Source organism: Octopus bimaculoides, chromosome 19 (assembly GCF_001194135.2).
Source record: "Octopus bimaculoides isolate UCB-OBI-ISO-001 chromosome 19, ASM119413v2, whole genome shotgun sequence".
Classification (NCBI taxonomy): Eukaryota; Metazoa; Mollusca; class Cephalopoda; order Octopoda; family Octopodidae; genus Octopus; species Octopus bimaculoides.
This window is the reverse complement of record NC_068999.1, coordinates 37,279,227-37,299,255: the sequence shown is the minus strand read 5'-3', so window position 1 is coordinate 37,299,255 and position 20,029 is coordinate 37,279,227. Positions and strand designations below refer to the sequence as shown.

The 20,029-nt window shown below is 35.1% G+C and overlaps 1 protein-coding gene across 7 annotated transcripts in view; it reads left to right on the top strand.

Moving 5' to 3' along the window:
* LOC106867251 (uncharacterized) overlaps positions 1–20,029 on the top strand; it is a 435,591-nt gene that overhangs the window by 407,893 nt on the left and 7,669 nt on the right. For 5 of the 7 annotated variants that reach the window (XM_052974909.1, XM_052974912.1, XM_052974910.1 and 2 more), the window contains 2 exons: positions 13,016–13,139; positions 15,195–15,265. In XM_052974909.1, coding sequence (XP_052830869.1) covers positions 13,016–13,139; positions 15,195–15,265 — 195 coding nt within the window. Of the gene's footprint in view, positions 1–1,655; positions 1,746–13,015; positions 13,140–15,194; positions 15,266–20,029 lie in introns of those variants that run through there. The other 2 variants (XM_052974913.1, XM_052974908.1) reach the window with 2 other exon arrangements.

Below are 20,029 nucleotides of genomic sequence, written 5' to 3'. Positions count from 1 at the left end.
GTTCAGAGAAAGCGATCCTGGAGTAAGCAACATGAGCCACCCTTAGCCACCCCAAAAGTGGGTCTTCACCCTAAAATAGTCTTGCTTTGTGTCTGGTGGGATTGGAAAGTAATTCTGTACTATGAGCTTCTCCCAAGTAACCAGAGAATTAATTCTGAGAAATACTAGACACAACTCAATGAGTTAAAAGCAGCAATTCAAGAGAAACGTCCAGAATTGGCCAACAGGAAGGGTGTTGTTTTCCAACATGATAATGCAAGACCACACGTTTCTTTGGGAACCAGACAAAAATTGCTGCAGCTCAGCTGGGATGTGTTACCCCACCCTCCATATTCACCAGATATTGCTCCTTTGGATTTTCACTTATTCGGGTCTCTGCAGAATAGTCTTAATGGTAAAAATTTCAATTCCTTGGATGATGTAAAAAGATACCTTGATGAATTCTTTCATCAAAAATGTAATGGCAAGTATTTATTGACGTTTCTCTTTCCTTTAAAAATTGGCACAAACTTTCTGGACAACCCAATATATATATATGGCACGTAAAAAGCACCATCTGAACATGGCCGATGCCAGTAGCCCCTGACTGACCCCCATGCCAGTGGCACATAAAAAGCACTATCTGAACATAATCGATGCTGGGCCCACATGACAGGCTCCTGTCACGTAAAAAACACCCACTACATTCTTGGAGTGGATGGCGTTGGGAAGGGCATCCAGTTGTAGAAACATTGCCAGATCAGATAGGAGCCTGGTGCAGCCGCTGGCTCTCCAGATCTCAGTCAAACTGTCCAACTCATGTCAGCATGGAAAATGGACGTTAAACGATGATGATGATGATGATGTATATGTATACCATCATCATTATCATCATCAACATCATCAGCATTTAGCACCCACTTAACAACTCTAAAACATTTTAAGCGGGAAAACCAATATATTACTGCCAAATGGTAGCTTGGAAGTATTATAAATGTTATTAGAAATCTATATTACAATTTAAGTTTAGATCTGTGCTAGAAGTATGGTACAAATGGTACTAAATGGTACCAATGAGTTAGTGAAAAGAATCTTAGAAACAAGCAGGAAAATATTTGGGGGAACTTAAACACAAAAGCAGATTTAGCAACAGATCATTGAAGACCCAGCAGAATGCTTGTTGATAAAAAAAACAAAAACAAAAAATAAAACAAAAAAAAATAAAACAATGAATGTTTTATAGGCAACATTGCTGTACCTGAAGAATACAAACAATTTTGTTTATGAAGATTACAAAACATTGATGATAACTACTTTAGAATTTCAAGATGATTTCACCAAAAATAAATGCAGAGGAAAAGAATTAAGCATGCTAGAAGTGGTTGTTGTAGCTCAGTCTCTCCCTCTCTTTCTCTCTCTCTCTCTCCCTCTCTCCCTCTCTCCCTTTCTCTCTCTCCCTCTCCCTCTTTCATTCTGTATTGAAGACTCTCAAATGAAAGAAAGCATCAATACATTATACAGACATTTATAATGCTTGGAATTGTTAATATCCTCAAGAAAGCATTTTCTATCTGAAAGAAACGTTATTTCACATTATAATTCCTATATTCAACACACTCTAAACTCTAAATACCAATTTTCTTACAATAAATTTGCTATTGTTTTTCTTATTGCAGATTCTGTTGTTAGTGGTGGTAGTGGTAGTGGTGGTGGTAATGGTGGTGGAGGTTGTCGTTATCACTGCTGTGGTCATGATTGAGAGACAGGTATATTTGATAAAAATCAGTTTGCTTATACATGTATGATATCTTATTCTATTAACCCTCAGCTGGTAGGAGAGTTATGGTTGACTTCCAGGTGGAAATTGAACTTGTAACCACAGAATACAAAAGGAAAAATCACTAAATAATGATACATGTTTCTGTCAGCCCATTTTTGCAGCTCATTTGTTTTAACATTAATAAATGATGCGATAAAGATGATGGTGATGGTTGTGGTTGGTGGTGGTGGTGGTGGGAGGATACTGACAATGACGATGGGGAATACAGTGGTTGTGTTGGTGATGATGGTGAGGATGGGGTGATGTCTATAGTGCTTGTAGCAGTAATAATAATGGTGATGTCTATCATGTCGACAACAGATAAAAAAAATGTTTAAATACTGAAAATTGGGAAAATATGCTTGAATTCAGTATTTCCATTTGATTTATTTTTGTTCTTTCTCAACATATTCATAGCTATTTCTTTCCTGGATATCTCTCGCACACACATGCACACACACACACATACACACGTGCATGTGCACACGCACAAACACACTCGTACATGCACATACACACACACAAACATTTACAAAACATTTTTAAAAATTATTATATTGTTCCTTATTCAATAAAATCTACGGAGCACAGTTTTCAAGCAAGGATACACTGTCCCATATATCATAATGAACAGAAAGGTAGTTGGTTATGGTGTGTAATGACATTTAAGAATTAAATATTTACTAAATAGATATTTCATACACATACATACATATTGTTTTATAATAATTTTTGTACAGAACATTATATTTCTTGCAGTTGTTGTTTTTAAATATTCTATGTTGCCATTGTATTATTTTTCTTTGCTTGTTGTTTTATTGATGCTAAAGATGCACAAAGTTTCAACAAGAAAGCAATAAAAGAGCAACTGAAAATTGGTAAGAATTGAAGATGAAGAGAAAAATGAAGCAACAAAAATTGGGGAAATTGTTGCAAACTAAGTATAAGGTTACATGACAAATACAGACAGACACACACACATTCAACAGTTAATACATATATGTATATATATATATATATATATATTGTTTAGTCATTTCATATGTGGTGGTGGTGGGGAGACAAGAAAGGAGGTGGAAGAGAAAGATAAAAATGTATCTCTTTTACTCTTTTATTTGTTTGTCATTTGACTGCGGCCATGCTGGAGCACCGCCTTTAGTCGAGCAAATCGACCCCAGGACTTATTCTTTGGAAGCCTAGTACTTATTCTATCGGTCTCTTTTGCCGAACCGCTAAGTTACAGGGGAAGTAATCACACCACCATCGGTTGTCAAGCAATGGTGGGGGGACAAACACAGACACGCAAACACACATACATATATATATATATATATATACGATGGGCTTCTTTCAGTTTCCGTCTACCAAATTCACTCACAAGGCTTTGGTCGGCCCGAGGCTATAGTAGAAGACACTTGCCCAAAGTGCCACGCAATGGGATTGAACCCGGAACCATGTGGTTGGTAAGCAAGCTACTTACCACACATTCATCAATGAGTGAGAACTCAATACCAAAACCAGAGTAACATACAATCTTTATGCAGTGCTTAAGAAATACAAATGCTACCTAAGTTTCAAGCTTGTCTGTGGCTTGAACCCTCAGGGAAGATAAACTAGCATGCTCCTTACAATCTTCAAGCAAATTTAAAATAGTTACTCCTGCGAGAATTTATGTCTTTTGTGATGGTGGTGGCAAGTATGTTACTCGAATTGTGCCTCTTACATTAACAGTGTATGAGGTGACTAAAATGTACTCTGCATTGTTAAAGCCATGTTTATCTGTTTTAGAAACACGTCTCACACTCTGGGCTTGTGAGAAATGTGTGTATCCTATTGGAAATTTGTGCTGATCTATCTGCAAAAATCTCATGATGTCAACTATGCCTTATATGCAGTGGTTGTTTTATATAATAGGTATGTGTAATGTAAGAGTTTATATAATTTGTGTGTACGGAGAGTATCGAGTGAATGCCTGGTTAAGTGCTAGCTTGCTGTAGATAGTATTTTTCTCTGGGTGAGCAGTAATTTGCCAAAAGGTGAGCACCTATTGAAGAAATTTGTTCTGATATTTAAATAATTAACATAGTTTTTGCTTTTTTTAATTATTTTTATTTACCCAATATGTGTATATTCATCTGTTATGTTTGTCTACAGTACAAAACTGACAGTTTTTGTCTCTGTTAATATAAATGGCTAATAAATTTCAGGAATTTTCCACTTGATGGTAGAGTTTTCAAATACAGTTGAGAAATGCCATAGAAACGTACAAGTCAAAATATTTGAAGGACATATTATAGTTAAAAAGAAAAAATGTTTATTTGAACTTATTCTCAGCTGATTGGTACGGTTGATGAAACTTCAGTTTTAAATACAAGGGATTTGGGAAATGCCAGATTTCTACATCAGTCAATTTATTAGAGTATTTTTTTTTTTTTTTTCTTAAATGTTAAACAACAAAATACTAGTTCTGATTTTACTACACATTTTAACAAGTTGTTGCTGATCTTGTAGCAAAGTTCTGTCAATTGATTGGTACCTTTCTGTTGACACCAAAAGGTAAATTTGACATCTGCAGGATTTGAACCTGGTGCATGGTAAGTCAGAAAAAAAAGATACCATGAGACATTCTAACCAATACTTTACAGTTACCATTCTACCACTGCACCTTGTGTTTGTGTGTGTGTGTGTGTGTGTGTGTGTGTGTGTGTGTGTTTGTGTGTGCATGTATGCATGTGTGTAGTTGTGAGTGTTATATACATGTACACACACACACACACACACACACGTATGTGTATATATATATATATATATATACACACACAACAAAACAGTCATTCTATTAACATTTTGGCTCATATTGTTAATTGCATTAAACTCCCACCATTGCATATTCAACAGAGTCTCACACAATCTGAGTTGTGTATAATTTAATATAAGAATATAAGAGTACAATCAATAATAAGAGAGAAAAGAACAGGGACTTTAACTTGGTACTCCTTTATTTCATACCCAGGGGCTTTAACTTGGTACTCCTTTATTTCATACCTTGAAAGCAGAGTGGCAACTGTTGTTGCAAAGAAAGTAAACCTCACAACCTCACAACACTTCTTCCTTTCATCCACAACAACACTGGTCTCCAAGCATCAATGAGTGGATTGCAAAATCCCATAAGATTTTATATTCATTATCCTCATTGATGCCTTCTAATTTATATTTGTACCATTTTTGTGTTCTTTCAAGACCGTACGTTTCACACAGTCTCTAGTGACCAAACTTAGCTACAGTAACATGCCCCCCTCTTGTATTCTTTTTGGGCCAGTTTGCTACACTTGCACACAATATGTGAGATTATTTTGGTTTTTCTACCACATATCCTACAAAGCAGTGATTCATTACTCTTATTTATTTGGAACTTGGTGTAATTAGTTCTCAGAGCTTGTTCCTCGGTGTTGCATATTAATGTCTCACTGCAGATCACTTTTCCTTGGCCCCCTCCAAGTGTTCATCTTGTCCTTTCCTTTGATTTCTCTCAGGTATTGCCCATGCATTGTTTTCATTTTCCAGTTGTTTAATCATTGTTCTCCATCTTGTTTCTTAAATGCTTTTGGGTATCACATACTCAGTAGGTATCATGGTGCTATTTCTAACAGCAACAAGCAAAGGTTCAATCTGCGTTTGATGTACCTTCCCAGACAATTTCCTCATTGACAACACAAATTTTGCATCCTATGAGGCATTTTCTTTCCTTGTTTCTTGGCATATACAGTCTAGTGACATCACTTTTAGGATGCAGTTCCTCATTCATTGTCATCACTTTCCTGGTTTTTCTATCCATTTGCTCAAGATCACTCTTTGACCACCTAACAACACCTGTGCCATATAGCATTAAGGAAACTCCCTGTATTCATTACTCAGATCTTGTTCTTACACTCAGTCACCTGTCCACAATCAATTTGGTTCTTCTGAGATATTCTCACCTCAAGCTTGTCTTCATCTCACTCTCCTCAATCTTGTGGCGGTTCCCTCCACAATTAAAGATTGGCACTTCTTTATACATCTCTTTTGCACACCACATCTGATGCCTCTTATGCCAAACTTTTCTCTCAAGTTGCTTACACTCTTTCATACATGCACACTGACATTGCACATTCAGTGAAGCATACTAGCTTCATTTCTTTCAAGCCTACACATGTTCTATATATATGTATCATCATCATCATCATCATCATCGTTTAACGTCTGCTTTCCATGCTAGCATGGGTTGGACGATTTGACTGAGGACTGGCGAAACCGGATGGCAACACCAGGCTCCAATCTAATGTATGTGTGTGTATATATATATATATATATGTGTGTATAAAGAAATGATAATCTCTAAACATGGAGGGAACCTGTGTAAGAGGTAGATCCAGGAAGATCTGGGATGAGGTGGTGAAATATAATCTTCAGATGTTGAGTCTCACAGGGGTAATGACAAGTGACCAAGACTTTTGGCAATTTGTCCAGCCAAACTGTCTAACCCATGCCAGCATGGGAAATGGATGCTAAATGATGATGATGATATATATATATGTATGATATATATATATTTGATGATGATGATATATATAAGGATATATATATGTATGATATATAAATATATATATGTGTGTGTGTGTGTGTGTGTGTGTGTATGCAAATGTATATCACACCTCTATATAGAGTTCACAATATATTTCTGTCTGCAGCTTCTTAATTTAAACCTTATGGACTTCTGGAGCTGAAAATCCTCACAATAACACAGCATTATTGAAGGCCACCATTGTCGTGGTGATGTGCAAAATGAATAAAGACCATTTAGTGCAGGCTTATCAATGACTCTAGTCCTATGCTTAAGCACTCAGCAACGCTGAAGGTAGATTCACAGAATAATCTTATGAGAGAGCTTAGCAAGAACGTCTGCACAAATTTTTATGAAAATACATTTGATTTTTATTAGATTAGAATTTTTAAAAAAATAGAATAACCTAATACGTCCTCAAATGCATCTGGTACTCTATACATTCATATATACATACTTGCACACACACACACAAGTAGACATAGACACACATACACACACCCATACATACATACATGCATACATGCACACACACACACACACACACACACACACACACATACATTTGGGTATCCTTCTGAACTCGCACGAATATGCACATAAGCAGATATAATCTGATACATATATGCACATGCATGCAGATGTTCAAGGTAGAATGCAGAGCAAGTAAGATTGTAAGTTGCATTGAGGTAATTAATTTCAAGATGAGAATGTGTCATGAAGAAAGAAGAAAAGAGGTGTTTGGAGACAGGAATGTAACACTGCTTATTTATTTATCAGCATATGTTAACAAAGAACAATATACATGTGTGAGCGCTGGGTGAGAATTGGAAAGGCTGGTATGTAATAGTCGTAGTTATTAGTGTTTGATTTTTTAACAACATGGATTAATTAACAAAAAAGAAAATATATATCAAAACAATCCATTGAATGAATCTGTTTCGAAAAGACTATTTCTCATTTGCAGTAATACCTTGCAATGCAAGGGTATTGTTCAAAGTAATATGAGACATGAGACTGTGATTTGAGGGAGAACTGGCTGCTATAATGTCTAGTTTAATACTTAGAAGTCTCAGCTATTGGTTCATGTTGACATATAGACATTCATTAAAGATGGTAGGATGTTGGTTGAAGGAAGTCTTGTTGTTACTGTAGAATCAGAATGATAAAAGGGTGAAATGATGGGTAACAGGATATCAGATACCCATGTATCAGTTATGGTGGGTAATAAGGTATTAGATACCAGTTATGATTCCAAATTCAATAATGTTATTTAGATCTCACATTTGGTCATGCTTATGATCAAAAGTGTTCCTACTATAAGCATTTTTTCATTCATAATGTATCGAGGACAACATTATTTAATGTATTCTTATGTTAATATTTTAAAGGATGGTCATGGTATTATTCGAGACAGATTTTTGTAATTATTTCAAGCAGTTTAAAACAATCATGTAAATGTGCCCTCGTTGCCTTTCAAATCTAATGACAATACCAGGCTGGAGTGGGGCAAAAGATAATTCTGCTCTATAGTACCATCCATTTACAGACTGACTTCAAATCCTACCCAACTCCATTTTGCCTTCTATGCTTGATAAAAGTAGTACCAGTTGATAAACTATGTACTGAGACCGGTAAGAGTATAAATGCTCAATGTGTGCGTATGTATGTATGTGTGTGTGTGTGTGTGTGCACATGTGTGCGTGTGTGCACATGTGTGCGTATAGGTGTTTGTGTCTCTGAGTACAACACTTCATTTTGAATTACTTCTGTTGACTTAGGGTCAGGAATATGTACAAGATTTTTTTCTGGTACCTGGCTCAGTGGTTAGAGCATCAGGCTCATAATCCTGAGGTAGTGAGTTCAATTCCCAGACCAGACTGTGTGTTGTGTTATTGAGAAAGACCAGTTCTGTGACCAGTTCTGCTTCATATACTTAAAAATAGAAAATATATTTATTTTTGCAGTTCTAGAAATACAGCATTTAAAAAACTGATAAGAAGAGATGGTCACAAATGGAATGTGTTTGATCGTAGGTCTGTTGAATCAGAGCTGACCTAATTGTTATAAGCAGCAGTTAATCAGAGTAGGATTAATAAATATTTCATTGGGTTGTATTTAAAAACAAAAATGTTCTCAATATTTTTGGAAATAAATATCAAAATTAAGCAATTTACAAAAACAAATGAAAGATAAGCAAAAACAAAATTAAAAGGAATAATATTACTAAATCTTCTTAAAATACTTCTTTAATGGATAACAAGTTGACTTTGAACAGAAATTATTAGCAAACAAAATTTCATTTGAATCAGAAGTTTATTGTTGTTGATAATCCTTGGATTATCTTTTGTTTACAAAATAAATCATTAAATAAAGCATTTGCTTAATTAGATGAGTCTCTGAAGAACAGCTAGTTATTTCACACAAGAGAGTAAAAATTCAACATATTGTAAATTTCACAGACACCCACACCTACAACCCCACACACATACAAACACACATACACATGCATATACACACACACAAATGAATACAGTTTGCCTCACTTATGCACTTTTTTTTATACTTGTTGTTGTTGGATAGCCTTAGTCAAGGTTTGATTCATAGTCTAAAGCGTTCCATCCATGCTCACCAATCCAGTTTTCAGTTTCTTTGTATTGTCCAATGTATCAAGTTCTTTTTTCAAGAAAGAACAGTTTCAACATGACCCTACCATCGCAGTCGTCTCTCTTGCACACACCACATCTGATTCATCGGATGCCTAACTTTTCTCTCTCAAGATACTTGCACTCTGCCGAACATGCATTCTGACATTGCACATCCAGTGAAGCATCTTGGCTTCATTTCTTTCAAGCCTACGCATGTCCACGGCTATCACAGCTCATGTTTTGCTGCCATGCAGCATAGCTGTTTGCACATAGGCATCAAACAATCTGTCTTTCACTCTGAGAGAGAGGCTCTTTGTTGCCAGTAAGGGTAGGAGCTCTCTGAACTTTGCCCAGCCTAATCTTATCCTCACAGCCACACCCTCAGAACAACCACCTCTACTACTAACCTAGTTGCCTAGACACTGGAAGCTATCTACTACTTCTAGCTTGCTCCCCACCCCCTGTCAGTTATTGGAGTCTATTTTTTGCACATGTTCAGCATTTATTATGCTTGTGCACCTTCCACATACAAAAGTTAGGTTCTCTGATAACCTTCTTTTGTTGTTGCTGCACCTTTTGTGTGTCCAGAACTGACACTTGGTGCATATATCATCATCATCATCATTTAACGTCCACTATCCATGCTGGTATGGGTTAGACTGGAGCTGATGTGCTGGAGAGCTGCATCAGGTTCCAGTCTGATAGGCATGGTTTCTACAGTTGGAGGCCGTTCCTAATGCCAACCACTCCAGAAGTGTAATGAGTGCTTTTACATACCACTGACACAGGTACCATTTACATGAAACCGACAACGACCATGACTACAATTCACAGGTGCCATTTACATGACACAAGCAATGACTCCCAACTATGATGCATGGGTGCCATTTATATGGCACCAGCAGTAACCACGACTAAAATTCATGGGTGCCATTTACATGGCACCAGCAACAACTACAACTATGACTATGATTCATGGGTGCCATTGACAAGGCCCCCCCCAACGATGGCCCAACTCCAATTTCATAGGTGCCATTTACATGGCACTGGCAATAACCGTGATTGTAATTTCACAGGTGCCAATTACATGGCACCAGCATGGCTACAGCTATGATTTCACTTGACCTAATGAGTCTTCTCAAGTGCAGCGTATCTCCGAAGGTCTCTGTCACTAGTCATCACCTCTGTGAGGCCCAACATTCAAAGATCATGCTTCACCACCTCATCCCATGTCTTTGTGGATCTACCTCTTCTACAGGTTCCCTCCACACTCAGAGATTGGTGCTTCTTCACACAGCTGTTCTCATCCATATGTATCACATGACCATACCAATGCAGCCATCCTTTTTGCATACGACATCTGATGCCTCTTATGCCCAACTTTTCTATGTCGTGTATGCGCACTGACATTGAACATCCAGCAAAGCATACGAGCTTCATTTCTTTCCAGCTTATGCATGTGGTCAATGCTCACTGCCCGTTTCACTGCCATGTAGCATAGCTGTTCACATAAGCATTATACAGTCTCCCTTTCATTCTGAGAGGGCAGCTCTTTGTTACCAACAAAGATAGGAGCTTTCTGAACTTTGCCCAGCCTATTCTTATTCTCACAGTTATGCTCTTGGAGCATCCACCTCCACTACTGATTTGGTCGCCTACTAATTACGAAAGATATCAACTACCTCTAGCTTACCCCACTGGCATTGGATGGAGTCTATTTTCTGTATATTTGTAGTGTTAATTGTACCTGTACACCTTCCACACACAAAAACTATTTATATATACATACATAAATACATACATATATATATATATATATATATATATATATATATATATAAGGCAAGGCATAAATAATGGTCATTATTTTCCTTTAGTGTAATAAATTTGACTTACAGTTGTTTCCAGTAGTCATTATAAGTTTGTTATTGGTAGTTTTAATCAATTGGTCCATCAATTGGTTGAGAAAAATTGGACGACCTAAGTAAATAATGCTACATTCATCAGTGATTTCTGGTTATGACCAAGCAGAACACTAAAGGAATGGTTCATGCATGGGGAGAGGGTATGAAGAGAGGTGATAAGAATAAATATAAGGTAAGAGGAAGAGAGATAAAGAGGAAAGGGAGAGAGAAGTTATGATTTGGAAAAGAAAGACTAAAGTGAAGAGAAGGAAAGAAAGGAAGAGAAGGACTAGAGGGAATAAAAGAAGGGAGGCATTCAATATATATAAAAGAATGTGTGTATATATATATATATATCTTTATGTATGCATGTATGTATTATGTATGTATGTATGTATAAAGCCACAAAAGACAGAGAAATATTTTGATGAAATTTTATTTAACAAGAAAATTCTAATTTCATGAAAAATTCTTTTGTAACTTTTATAATATGTAATTAATTTATATTATTATATTCAATAATAAATAAATTACTTCCAGGCCTGCATTAATGCAAAGTGCAAAAAATCTTTGAAAATAATGCAAAATTTAAGCTACACACACACACACACACACACACACACACACTCACACACACTCACTCACTCACTCACTCACTCACTCACTCACTCACTCACTCACTCACTCACTCACTCACTCACTCACTCACTCACTCACTCACTCACTCACTCACTCTCACACACGCACATATATTTGTATTTATAAAAATCAATATAAGTACATGGCTATCTTTTTGGGCTCAGTACACACATTTCTTCCTCAATTACAAGCTTGTCCTCATTAACATGTTTTTCATGCTCCACTTAGAGAGAAGAGGAAATTGAACAGAGAGGGGCTGCCCTTTAGTGAATTTGTTGAAAGATGGGTGAATCTGGTAAGCATAACTGAAACAAATGGCCCAACTGTTAGCAGGTATCTGTAAAACTGCTGGGAAGGGCTATTTACCCATGGCAGTTTGGATAATACTGGATATTATTAGCTTTGTGTGAAACTCCTTATCTCTAAGGACTCTTTCTATATCTTGTGTATTCCAGTTTATCTATTCTCCACCATTTTTTTCTCTCCGTCACCCACATTTAATGTAGACCTGCACATACACATATTCCGACTGTGTTTTGTAACCAGTCCATGCAACATCTGTTCATCTATTGTCCTTGTGGCAATGCAAAGAAAAATACAATTTCACTGAATCATTGGAGCTTTGAATAAAATGCTTCATTGTATTTGTTCCAACTCTTTACATTCTGAGTTCAAATGTCAACTGAGATCAACACTGGCTTTCATCTTTCCAAAATTGATAAAAATAAAATACCAGTCGATTACTTGGGTCAATTTAATTGACTAAACCTCTCCTCCTTTCTCGAAACTCTTCCCTTTGTACCTTTCTTGGAATATTAAAATGTTGATCTCATCATTTTCATGTTTATATGTTTTTAATTTCATTTTTTTTTTAATTTCAGAATACTTTTCTGACTGAAAGCTTTTTTTTTTTTTCATCTTATTTCATTGATGATTATTTTCAATTTTTTATTTCATCTTTTTTTTTTTGTGGAAGCTTTTCTTCTCTCAATTTTATTAATTTTTTTTTTACTTTACTTCTTTTCTCTCGTCTCTTCATATCTCTTCGTCATTACAGTTATTTCTCTCATATTTTCCTATTTCTGGCCTCTTTTATTGCTTTCTTCTGTTTTTATTTTCTTCTTATTCATTTTGTCATCTTCCATTTTTCCTTTCTTTCTTATTTTACTTTCTTTTGTCATCACCTTTTTCTCCTACACTTCTCCCTTCCCATTTCTTCTTCTTCTTCTTCTTCTTCTTCTTCTTCTTCTTTCATCATTTCTGTTCTTTCCTCCTATCTTTTTCCTCTTCTACTTCATTTTTGCTCTTTTTCTTTCTACTTTTTCTCTGCCCCTCCCTCACTTCCTCTCTCCCCCTCACTTCCTCTCTCTCTCTCTCTCTCTCTCTCTCTTATATTCTTTCCATCTTAATCTATATTCTTTAACAGTTCTGACTGTCAAGGCAGATGTTGAAACGAAAAAAGACAAACAACTTCAATGGCAACAATATTTCGAAGAGTTCAAATCCAACTTTATGGAAGGCTTCACCGAATCCTTCAAACAAATTGTTTGGTAAGATATGCTTCTCTCTACCCCACCCACTTCTAACATTCTAGTATTTAATTTTCATTGAAGTTTAGAATTTTTAAACATCAATGAAATATGGATTCAAAATATTTCAAATAAAAATCTTTTGCTTGTTTCGTAGGATAGATTGAAAATTTTTTTTCAAAAAATGTTTTTTTTAAAAATCCTATTCTGTTTTTAACATCCATAATCCAAACTATTGTGAATCAGTCATTCAGAATCATCAAGAAAAATATTGTCATCATCATCATCATCATCATCATTTTCTTCTTTTTCTTCTTCTTCATCATTTTCTTCTTCTTCATCATCATCATTTTCTTCTTCTTCTTCTTCTTCTTCTTCTTCTTCTTCTTTTTCTTCTTCACTAGTGATTAAAATAACATTGAATACCCCAATTTTGTTGGTTCAAAAATAGAGAAAGAAAGGAGAAATAGAGAAATATATCATCGTACCAAAAGCACATAATTGAATTTCTTTTCAAAAGATGGTTTTGTTATTTAGAATATTTAGCATGTTTGTTTTTATTGAATTTTTATAGTTTACATTCTTTTTTTTTAATATTTATTTTTAACCTATAAATGGAATTCTTCATTTTATAATCCTGAACAATTGCTATTCAAGAATATTTGAATAGTGTAAGAAGAAATAATTTTTTACTTGTAGCTTGTTTTTCTTTTTTTTCTCTCTTTTTTTTTTTTTGTGGTGTTAGTGAGAGGTAGGGTGACTTCATTGTTTTTGTTTCTTTTTATAGAACTATTATGATTACCTTGTTATCTATGGAGAAATCAAACTATAAATATTAGATGTTTTGTTATTGAAGAAGTATCTAAAATTATACCCTTTTGATTTATAAAAGCTAATAATTGGAGAAAACTATTGGAAAATATTGTTATGTGTTTCTTCAGAATCCATATATTCAACCTAATATCTTTGGAAACAGGAAGAAACGATAGAACCATAGACCAAATGGCATCCAGTAGTATTTCAGTTGTTTCATTACTCTATATTCTGAGTTGAGTTCAAATCCTGTTAATCATTCGACTTTTGCCATTCATTTTCTCAAGGCTTGATAAACATCATCACCACTAATATACCAAAGTTAATTTCAGTAATTATGTGACTTCCTTTACAAAATAACTAGCCTTGTGACTGCTCAAGCAAAATCAATGCTTTAAGAAGGTAGAAAATTCATTTATATATTTTCAAGTAGTGGTGGTGGTGGCAGTGACAGTGGTGGGTTGTGGATGGATGGGTGGTGGGGCACAGTTGTTATGGTGGTTATCATTATTTCAAAATTTATTGAAAATGAGATAAAACACCTCTATAACGTTAACACATAGAAAACATAATAAAGAAAATAAGACAGGCAACATGTTTAGAGAACTCATAAGTAACACATTCAACCAGTGAAAAGAAAATATGGTGTATAAGTGATTCATTATGGATTTTGCCAGTTCTGACTGGTTCCCTGTCTCTCCACCAATAATCTATAAATCACCCAAAACAAGGTACCAAGTATCATCACAAAACAATGTCAAAACAAACTAAAATTGAAAACCTCATTGATATGTCAGGGACATAGTTTGCTTCTAAAGCATGCTCTAAACCTCAAAATCATTGCCACTCTATACTCAGTCCTCACCAAACAACTATATCTATAATATAGGTTTTTGCAATCATTTTTGTACGTTTGTAATTCAATTTCATAATCAGGTAAAATCGCCAAAAAAATTTAGTGCCATAAAGCTAGTCATTCGAATTCATTTTCTTATCATTCAACTTTGCACTTCATTCAAAGAATTTAGCATTTACACCATTTGAATAGAAATGCCCATCGAGAGCATTCAAATGGGTCAGAATGCAAGGAAAGTGTCTTTTCAAACATTCAAATTCACACATGAGCATTCAAGTTTGTAATAAGTTTATTCAATTTAGCACTAATTTTACATGTGTGTTTTTACTCACAGTCTAAGAAGAGAATGTTAAAAATGACAAATTTAGACGACGTGTTTTGTGATGCAAATTTTATTGTTTTTATAGCTACAAGGATAACATAAACTATATGGTTCTTCTGTCCATGAAAATCTTTTTCATTGCAACATTCATAACCGGTCAGTATCAGTTGCATTTTATATCCCTTTCTTTTATACCGACTTGTAATCATACAGTCACACGCAAGGGGCGTGCATATATCAGATGAAGATAAGGCAAGGCTGATCGAAAGGTATCAAACAGATTATTTGCAACTTGCAGGGGGGGGGGGTGAGGAATTCCAACCATGCTTCGTGGTTCTCTATCTCAACAGCTCCTTTCTAGGATCCAGTGGCTAAAGACATCATCCGCTTTCGGCCCCTATTAGAAATGTATCTAGAAATACCATCACCTAATGGTGACCTAATCGTTTTTCAAAGACAGCAAAAATACCTCTTATATTTCACAGACAAGAGGCTAAGTCTTCTCTCATAAAACAAATTGAACACAGGACTACAAACTAATGAAATACTTGTTAATTTCACAGTGGTGCCAGAGAATTTTACCACCTCACTGTATCTATTTATAGCTAGTGATGAATTACAGCACTTCACAGCTAGGTGATCTCAGCCATTGAGAACTAAATTGTTCTCATTGTTGTTTAAACTTTGGACCACAAACGTGATGGAGCAAACCTATTATAGTAACATTCTCACCATGACCATCCCAATTTATTTACAGAGTTCATTCAGAACAACTTTATCCTGTGTATCCATTCTTGGTTGCTTTTAAGGTTGTGATTTGAAGGAATTTGGCTGCTGTTTTTATCATAAATGCTCTCCTAGTTTCTTATAAGTTGTGAAGGAATTTAGTCACATGTTATTTCAATATTTTGTCTTGTAGAAGAGAATTGAAGTACAAAGAATAAATAGCTATTTCAAATGGAACACAAATTGGATGAAGCTCAAAATTTCTGAGTAAGAGTAGAAAGATAAAAACCATCCACATAAAAGATAGAATATAAAAGAGAGTTAAGATTTGAAGGTTCTATTTCAGAAAAGGTTGGAGTCTTCATACAGAAAAAAAAATATTTCATAAGCTTAGACATCTTGATACTAAAACTAAATCCTCCCCACCAGTCACCAAATCCTCAAAATATAAATTCTTTAAGAGCCAAACATCCTAAAAGTATATTTTTTGCTCTTAATCAATAATGCTATATTCTTCATCTTCCATAGAGTATCTCTTCAAGTATCATATTCTATGTTGGAATTTCTCTCTGACAGGGTTATTGCTGAGATGAAAACTATATTTGTCTATATCACATTCTATTTAAAGAATTTACCAATACATGCTTCTATAAAGTGTTTAATTGTTTCTTCTCATTTTCTTGCATTTTATTTTATTTATTTATTTATTTTGCTGAAAGATTTTCTTTTTCACTGCACAAACACTATTTAAGCAACTACTGTTAAGGCAAAATATATAGGCCAAGGTAGTAAAACATCAAGCTGGATACTCAAGTGTTCTGATTTCAAATCCAGCTGGAGTTGATTTTCGTTTTTGATCAAATAAAGATCAATAGATTAATTACTTATTCAATTCAATAGCTAGATCAGTATGCTAAGATCAAGTGCTGACTGGCTAAGACTAAATGGCTAAGACTGGCCTTTACCATTTTTCATATATATATATATATATGTGTGTGTGTGTGTACTTTAACATCCACTTCTCCATGTATGTATGTATATGTCACTAAATTGAGCAAAAAGTCAAAACAACTCAATAACCAACAAAAGCACTACTTTGATGAACTGACAAGGGAGATAAGTTCCCTATGGTAGCAGATTCAGCCAAATCATTGATGCTTAATGCAACTTAATGCTCATCAGTGACTCTCACCACACCTAGGGTTAAACACATCTTACCTTGTCAGCTTATAAGGTTTCCATTGAGATCATACATTGATTTCAAAAATGGTAAAAATGAAAATTATAAATGGGTGGCTAATTCACAATTTTACAACCTAAAGGCAGAAATATATATGTCAGTAAAGTGAACAAGGGCACTAATCAGCATCAGCATTGCTAGAAATAAGAGTCAGAACAACTTGTTAGCCAAAAAAAGCACTATCTTAATGAGCCACTGATGAGCCACCCCACCTTTGCCTTTAGTGTTAAGGCCACCTAAGCTTTTCTTTGTTCTGCTTCAAAAACATTACCCTTGGTCCAGTACTTTTAGGAAGATATTCAGCCTCCAATGGATTAAATTTTCCTACTCCATCACAACTAACATTGCCAGTATAATATGATGACTTAACAATAAGAAACTAAGTAACCAACGATTAGTTAACTTTACTCATACTAATACAACACAATCTAATCCCCAGCCCCACCACCCATAATCCTTACCAGTACTGACCTTCACCAGCCCTAATCCTAATATTCCACCTAATACCCTTAACCAACCTAACGATTTGCTATACCCACCACCAAAATAGGAAATTATAGGAATGATATCATGAGACACTAGAGCTACTATAAGCTACATCCTCCTGGACTGCTCCCTCGCCACCCCAAAAAATACCAATCCTAAAGCTGTGGCAGATAATGCATATAACACCAGGTTAATTACAGGTACTCATAAATCTCCACTTTAGAAACTTCTAGAATCATATGCAGCTTTAGACGCCCCACCTCCTGTCCCTTAGTATATGCCTCACAAAAACAGCTGTATATAAAAATACGTTATCCACAGAAGACTGCAAGTATGTATGTGCTCGTGCAGCACCACCTTTAAGATCAGAGTTGGTAACTACTATTCTAGCTTTAGATCTCAAGTGAAAACGAACAGCTCATCTTTTCCTTGGCCCATTCATAACCTAAAAAAATAAAACTCAGTTTTAGACAATGTAAAATGGCCAATCGTTACTCAAGCCAAACAGTATAATGATTATAACAACAAATGTGAACTCTGCATCACAGAAGTCTTACTTGTCATGTAATGCAGCTATTGCCTTAGTGAATGGAACCATCTAATTCTTGATTGCAAACAATTATTTCCTAATTAATCTCCCTGCATTCCTACCCCCACCTCACTTGAAGCTCTTTTATGAATTTATAACATGAAATGTCTTTAGCTACCCTTATATTTTCTAAACCTTGTGATCGCCTTACATCTTCCGCTCTGCACAGGAGAGTAAACAGGCACATACTTTTCTATTACTGACCATTTTATTTCCTGCCATCTGGCTCGCCAGTACTCAGTCAAACCGTCCAACCCATGCCAGCATAGAAAGTGGATGTTAAACGATGATGATGATGATTCTTTCCTATTTTGTTTTTGCACTCCATTCACCGTTCATTTTAAATTAAATCTCCTGCAAGTTAACTTGGCATTTCTTAATGACAATGTAATCTTCATAGGACTAAAGTACCTTCAGTCTGGTGAGTAGCGGGTGGAGGAACCCTTCATTGGGTAATTGTTATTTCTGAGGATCTGCTAGCTAGAAAACATATGTAGCCTAGATTTTACCTGCTTCATTCTCTCAATTTGGATATATATGTGTGTGTTTGTATGTGTGTGTGTGTGTGTGTGTGTGTGTGTATCACATTTGTATACAAAGATATACCAACCAAAAACACATCTTAATTCATACAAAACCGAGGTAAATGTACAATGTTTCATAAAATATTTAATGATTTCAGAGCTATGACAATCATCTATGAAATATAAATGCAACAGAATTGAAAGACAAAAATTACCTCAAATAAAACAGAAACGTCAAATAACTTATTCATTGTGAACTATGTATAGTTTCAACAAGTTATTTTCTTCTGTCTTTAGCTGGATTTGCACTACAATAACTATAGTGGGAGTTATATAAATAGTCTAGCATCATATAGCAAGAGCTAGCTAGCAGTCATTGTATGACCTTCAATGTAACAAGAAGGATGAATCACTCATTAAATGGATTTGCATTGAAAACATCTTCCCTTAGAAAGTTGATTTAAGAGCTTTGAAGTGTTCAACTGCGATAATAATAAATTTATAAATTAAAAATCTTACAATCAACAAAAAATAATGAAATATACAAGGCTTGTGGATGTACGGGTGCCAATCAAGAAAATGTTTATAGTTTATACAAAATTTTGGGAAATGGTCAATGAAATATCTAACAATTTCAGTATTTTCATAATAATTGTTTGCAATCAAGAATTAGATGGTTCCATTCACTAAGGCAATAGCTGCATTGCATGACAAGTAAAACTTCTGTGATGCAGAGTTCACAAAATAGAAATGTGATGGAATACTACATGCATGTATGTATATATGCATATTTGTATGTATATTTATGTATATTATGTAGTAAATTAGAATAATATATTCAATTGGGATAAAATCTGAACTAAAATTGAAACTATGGCAAATGATACTTTCTCTTTTTCCTAAACAGTTGTTGTTTATGAATGTCCAGTATATCTGATAAGTTTAATTAATTTACACATGCAATGTTAGCTTAAATCTATAGGTTTATTCGGTTGAACATTGTACAAGAAAAGAAATGGCTATCAATAATGCATCAGTAATACATTGCCAACATGTAAAACAGATGTTAAATATTGATGAGGAGGAGGTGGATGATGACGACGACAATGATGGCTGTGTCAACTCACTGACAAATATGACCATCACAGACATTATTTTACCCTGGGTATTAAAGATAATGACAGTCAGTAATGCCCATGCTGGAGTTAACATCTTGCACAACACTACTAAGACTCTCACCTCCACAGCCAGTTAGTTGAGAGGCAAGAGCAAGATCTCAGACTATGTAATGAGGCAAGTATTATTTGGGATTATTCTTCAGTGAAGATCTCTAAACAAAGACGGGTGGGGGGGGG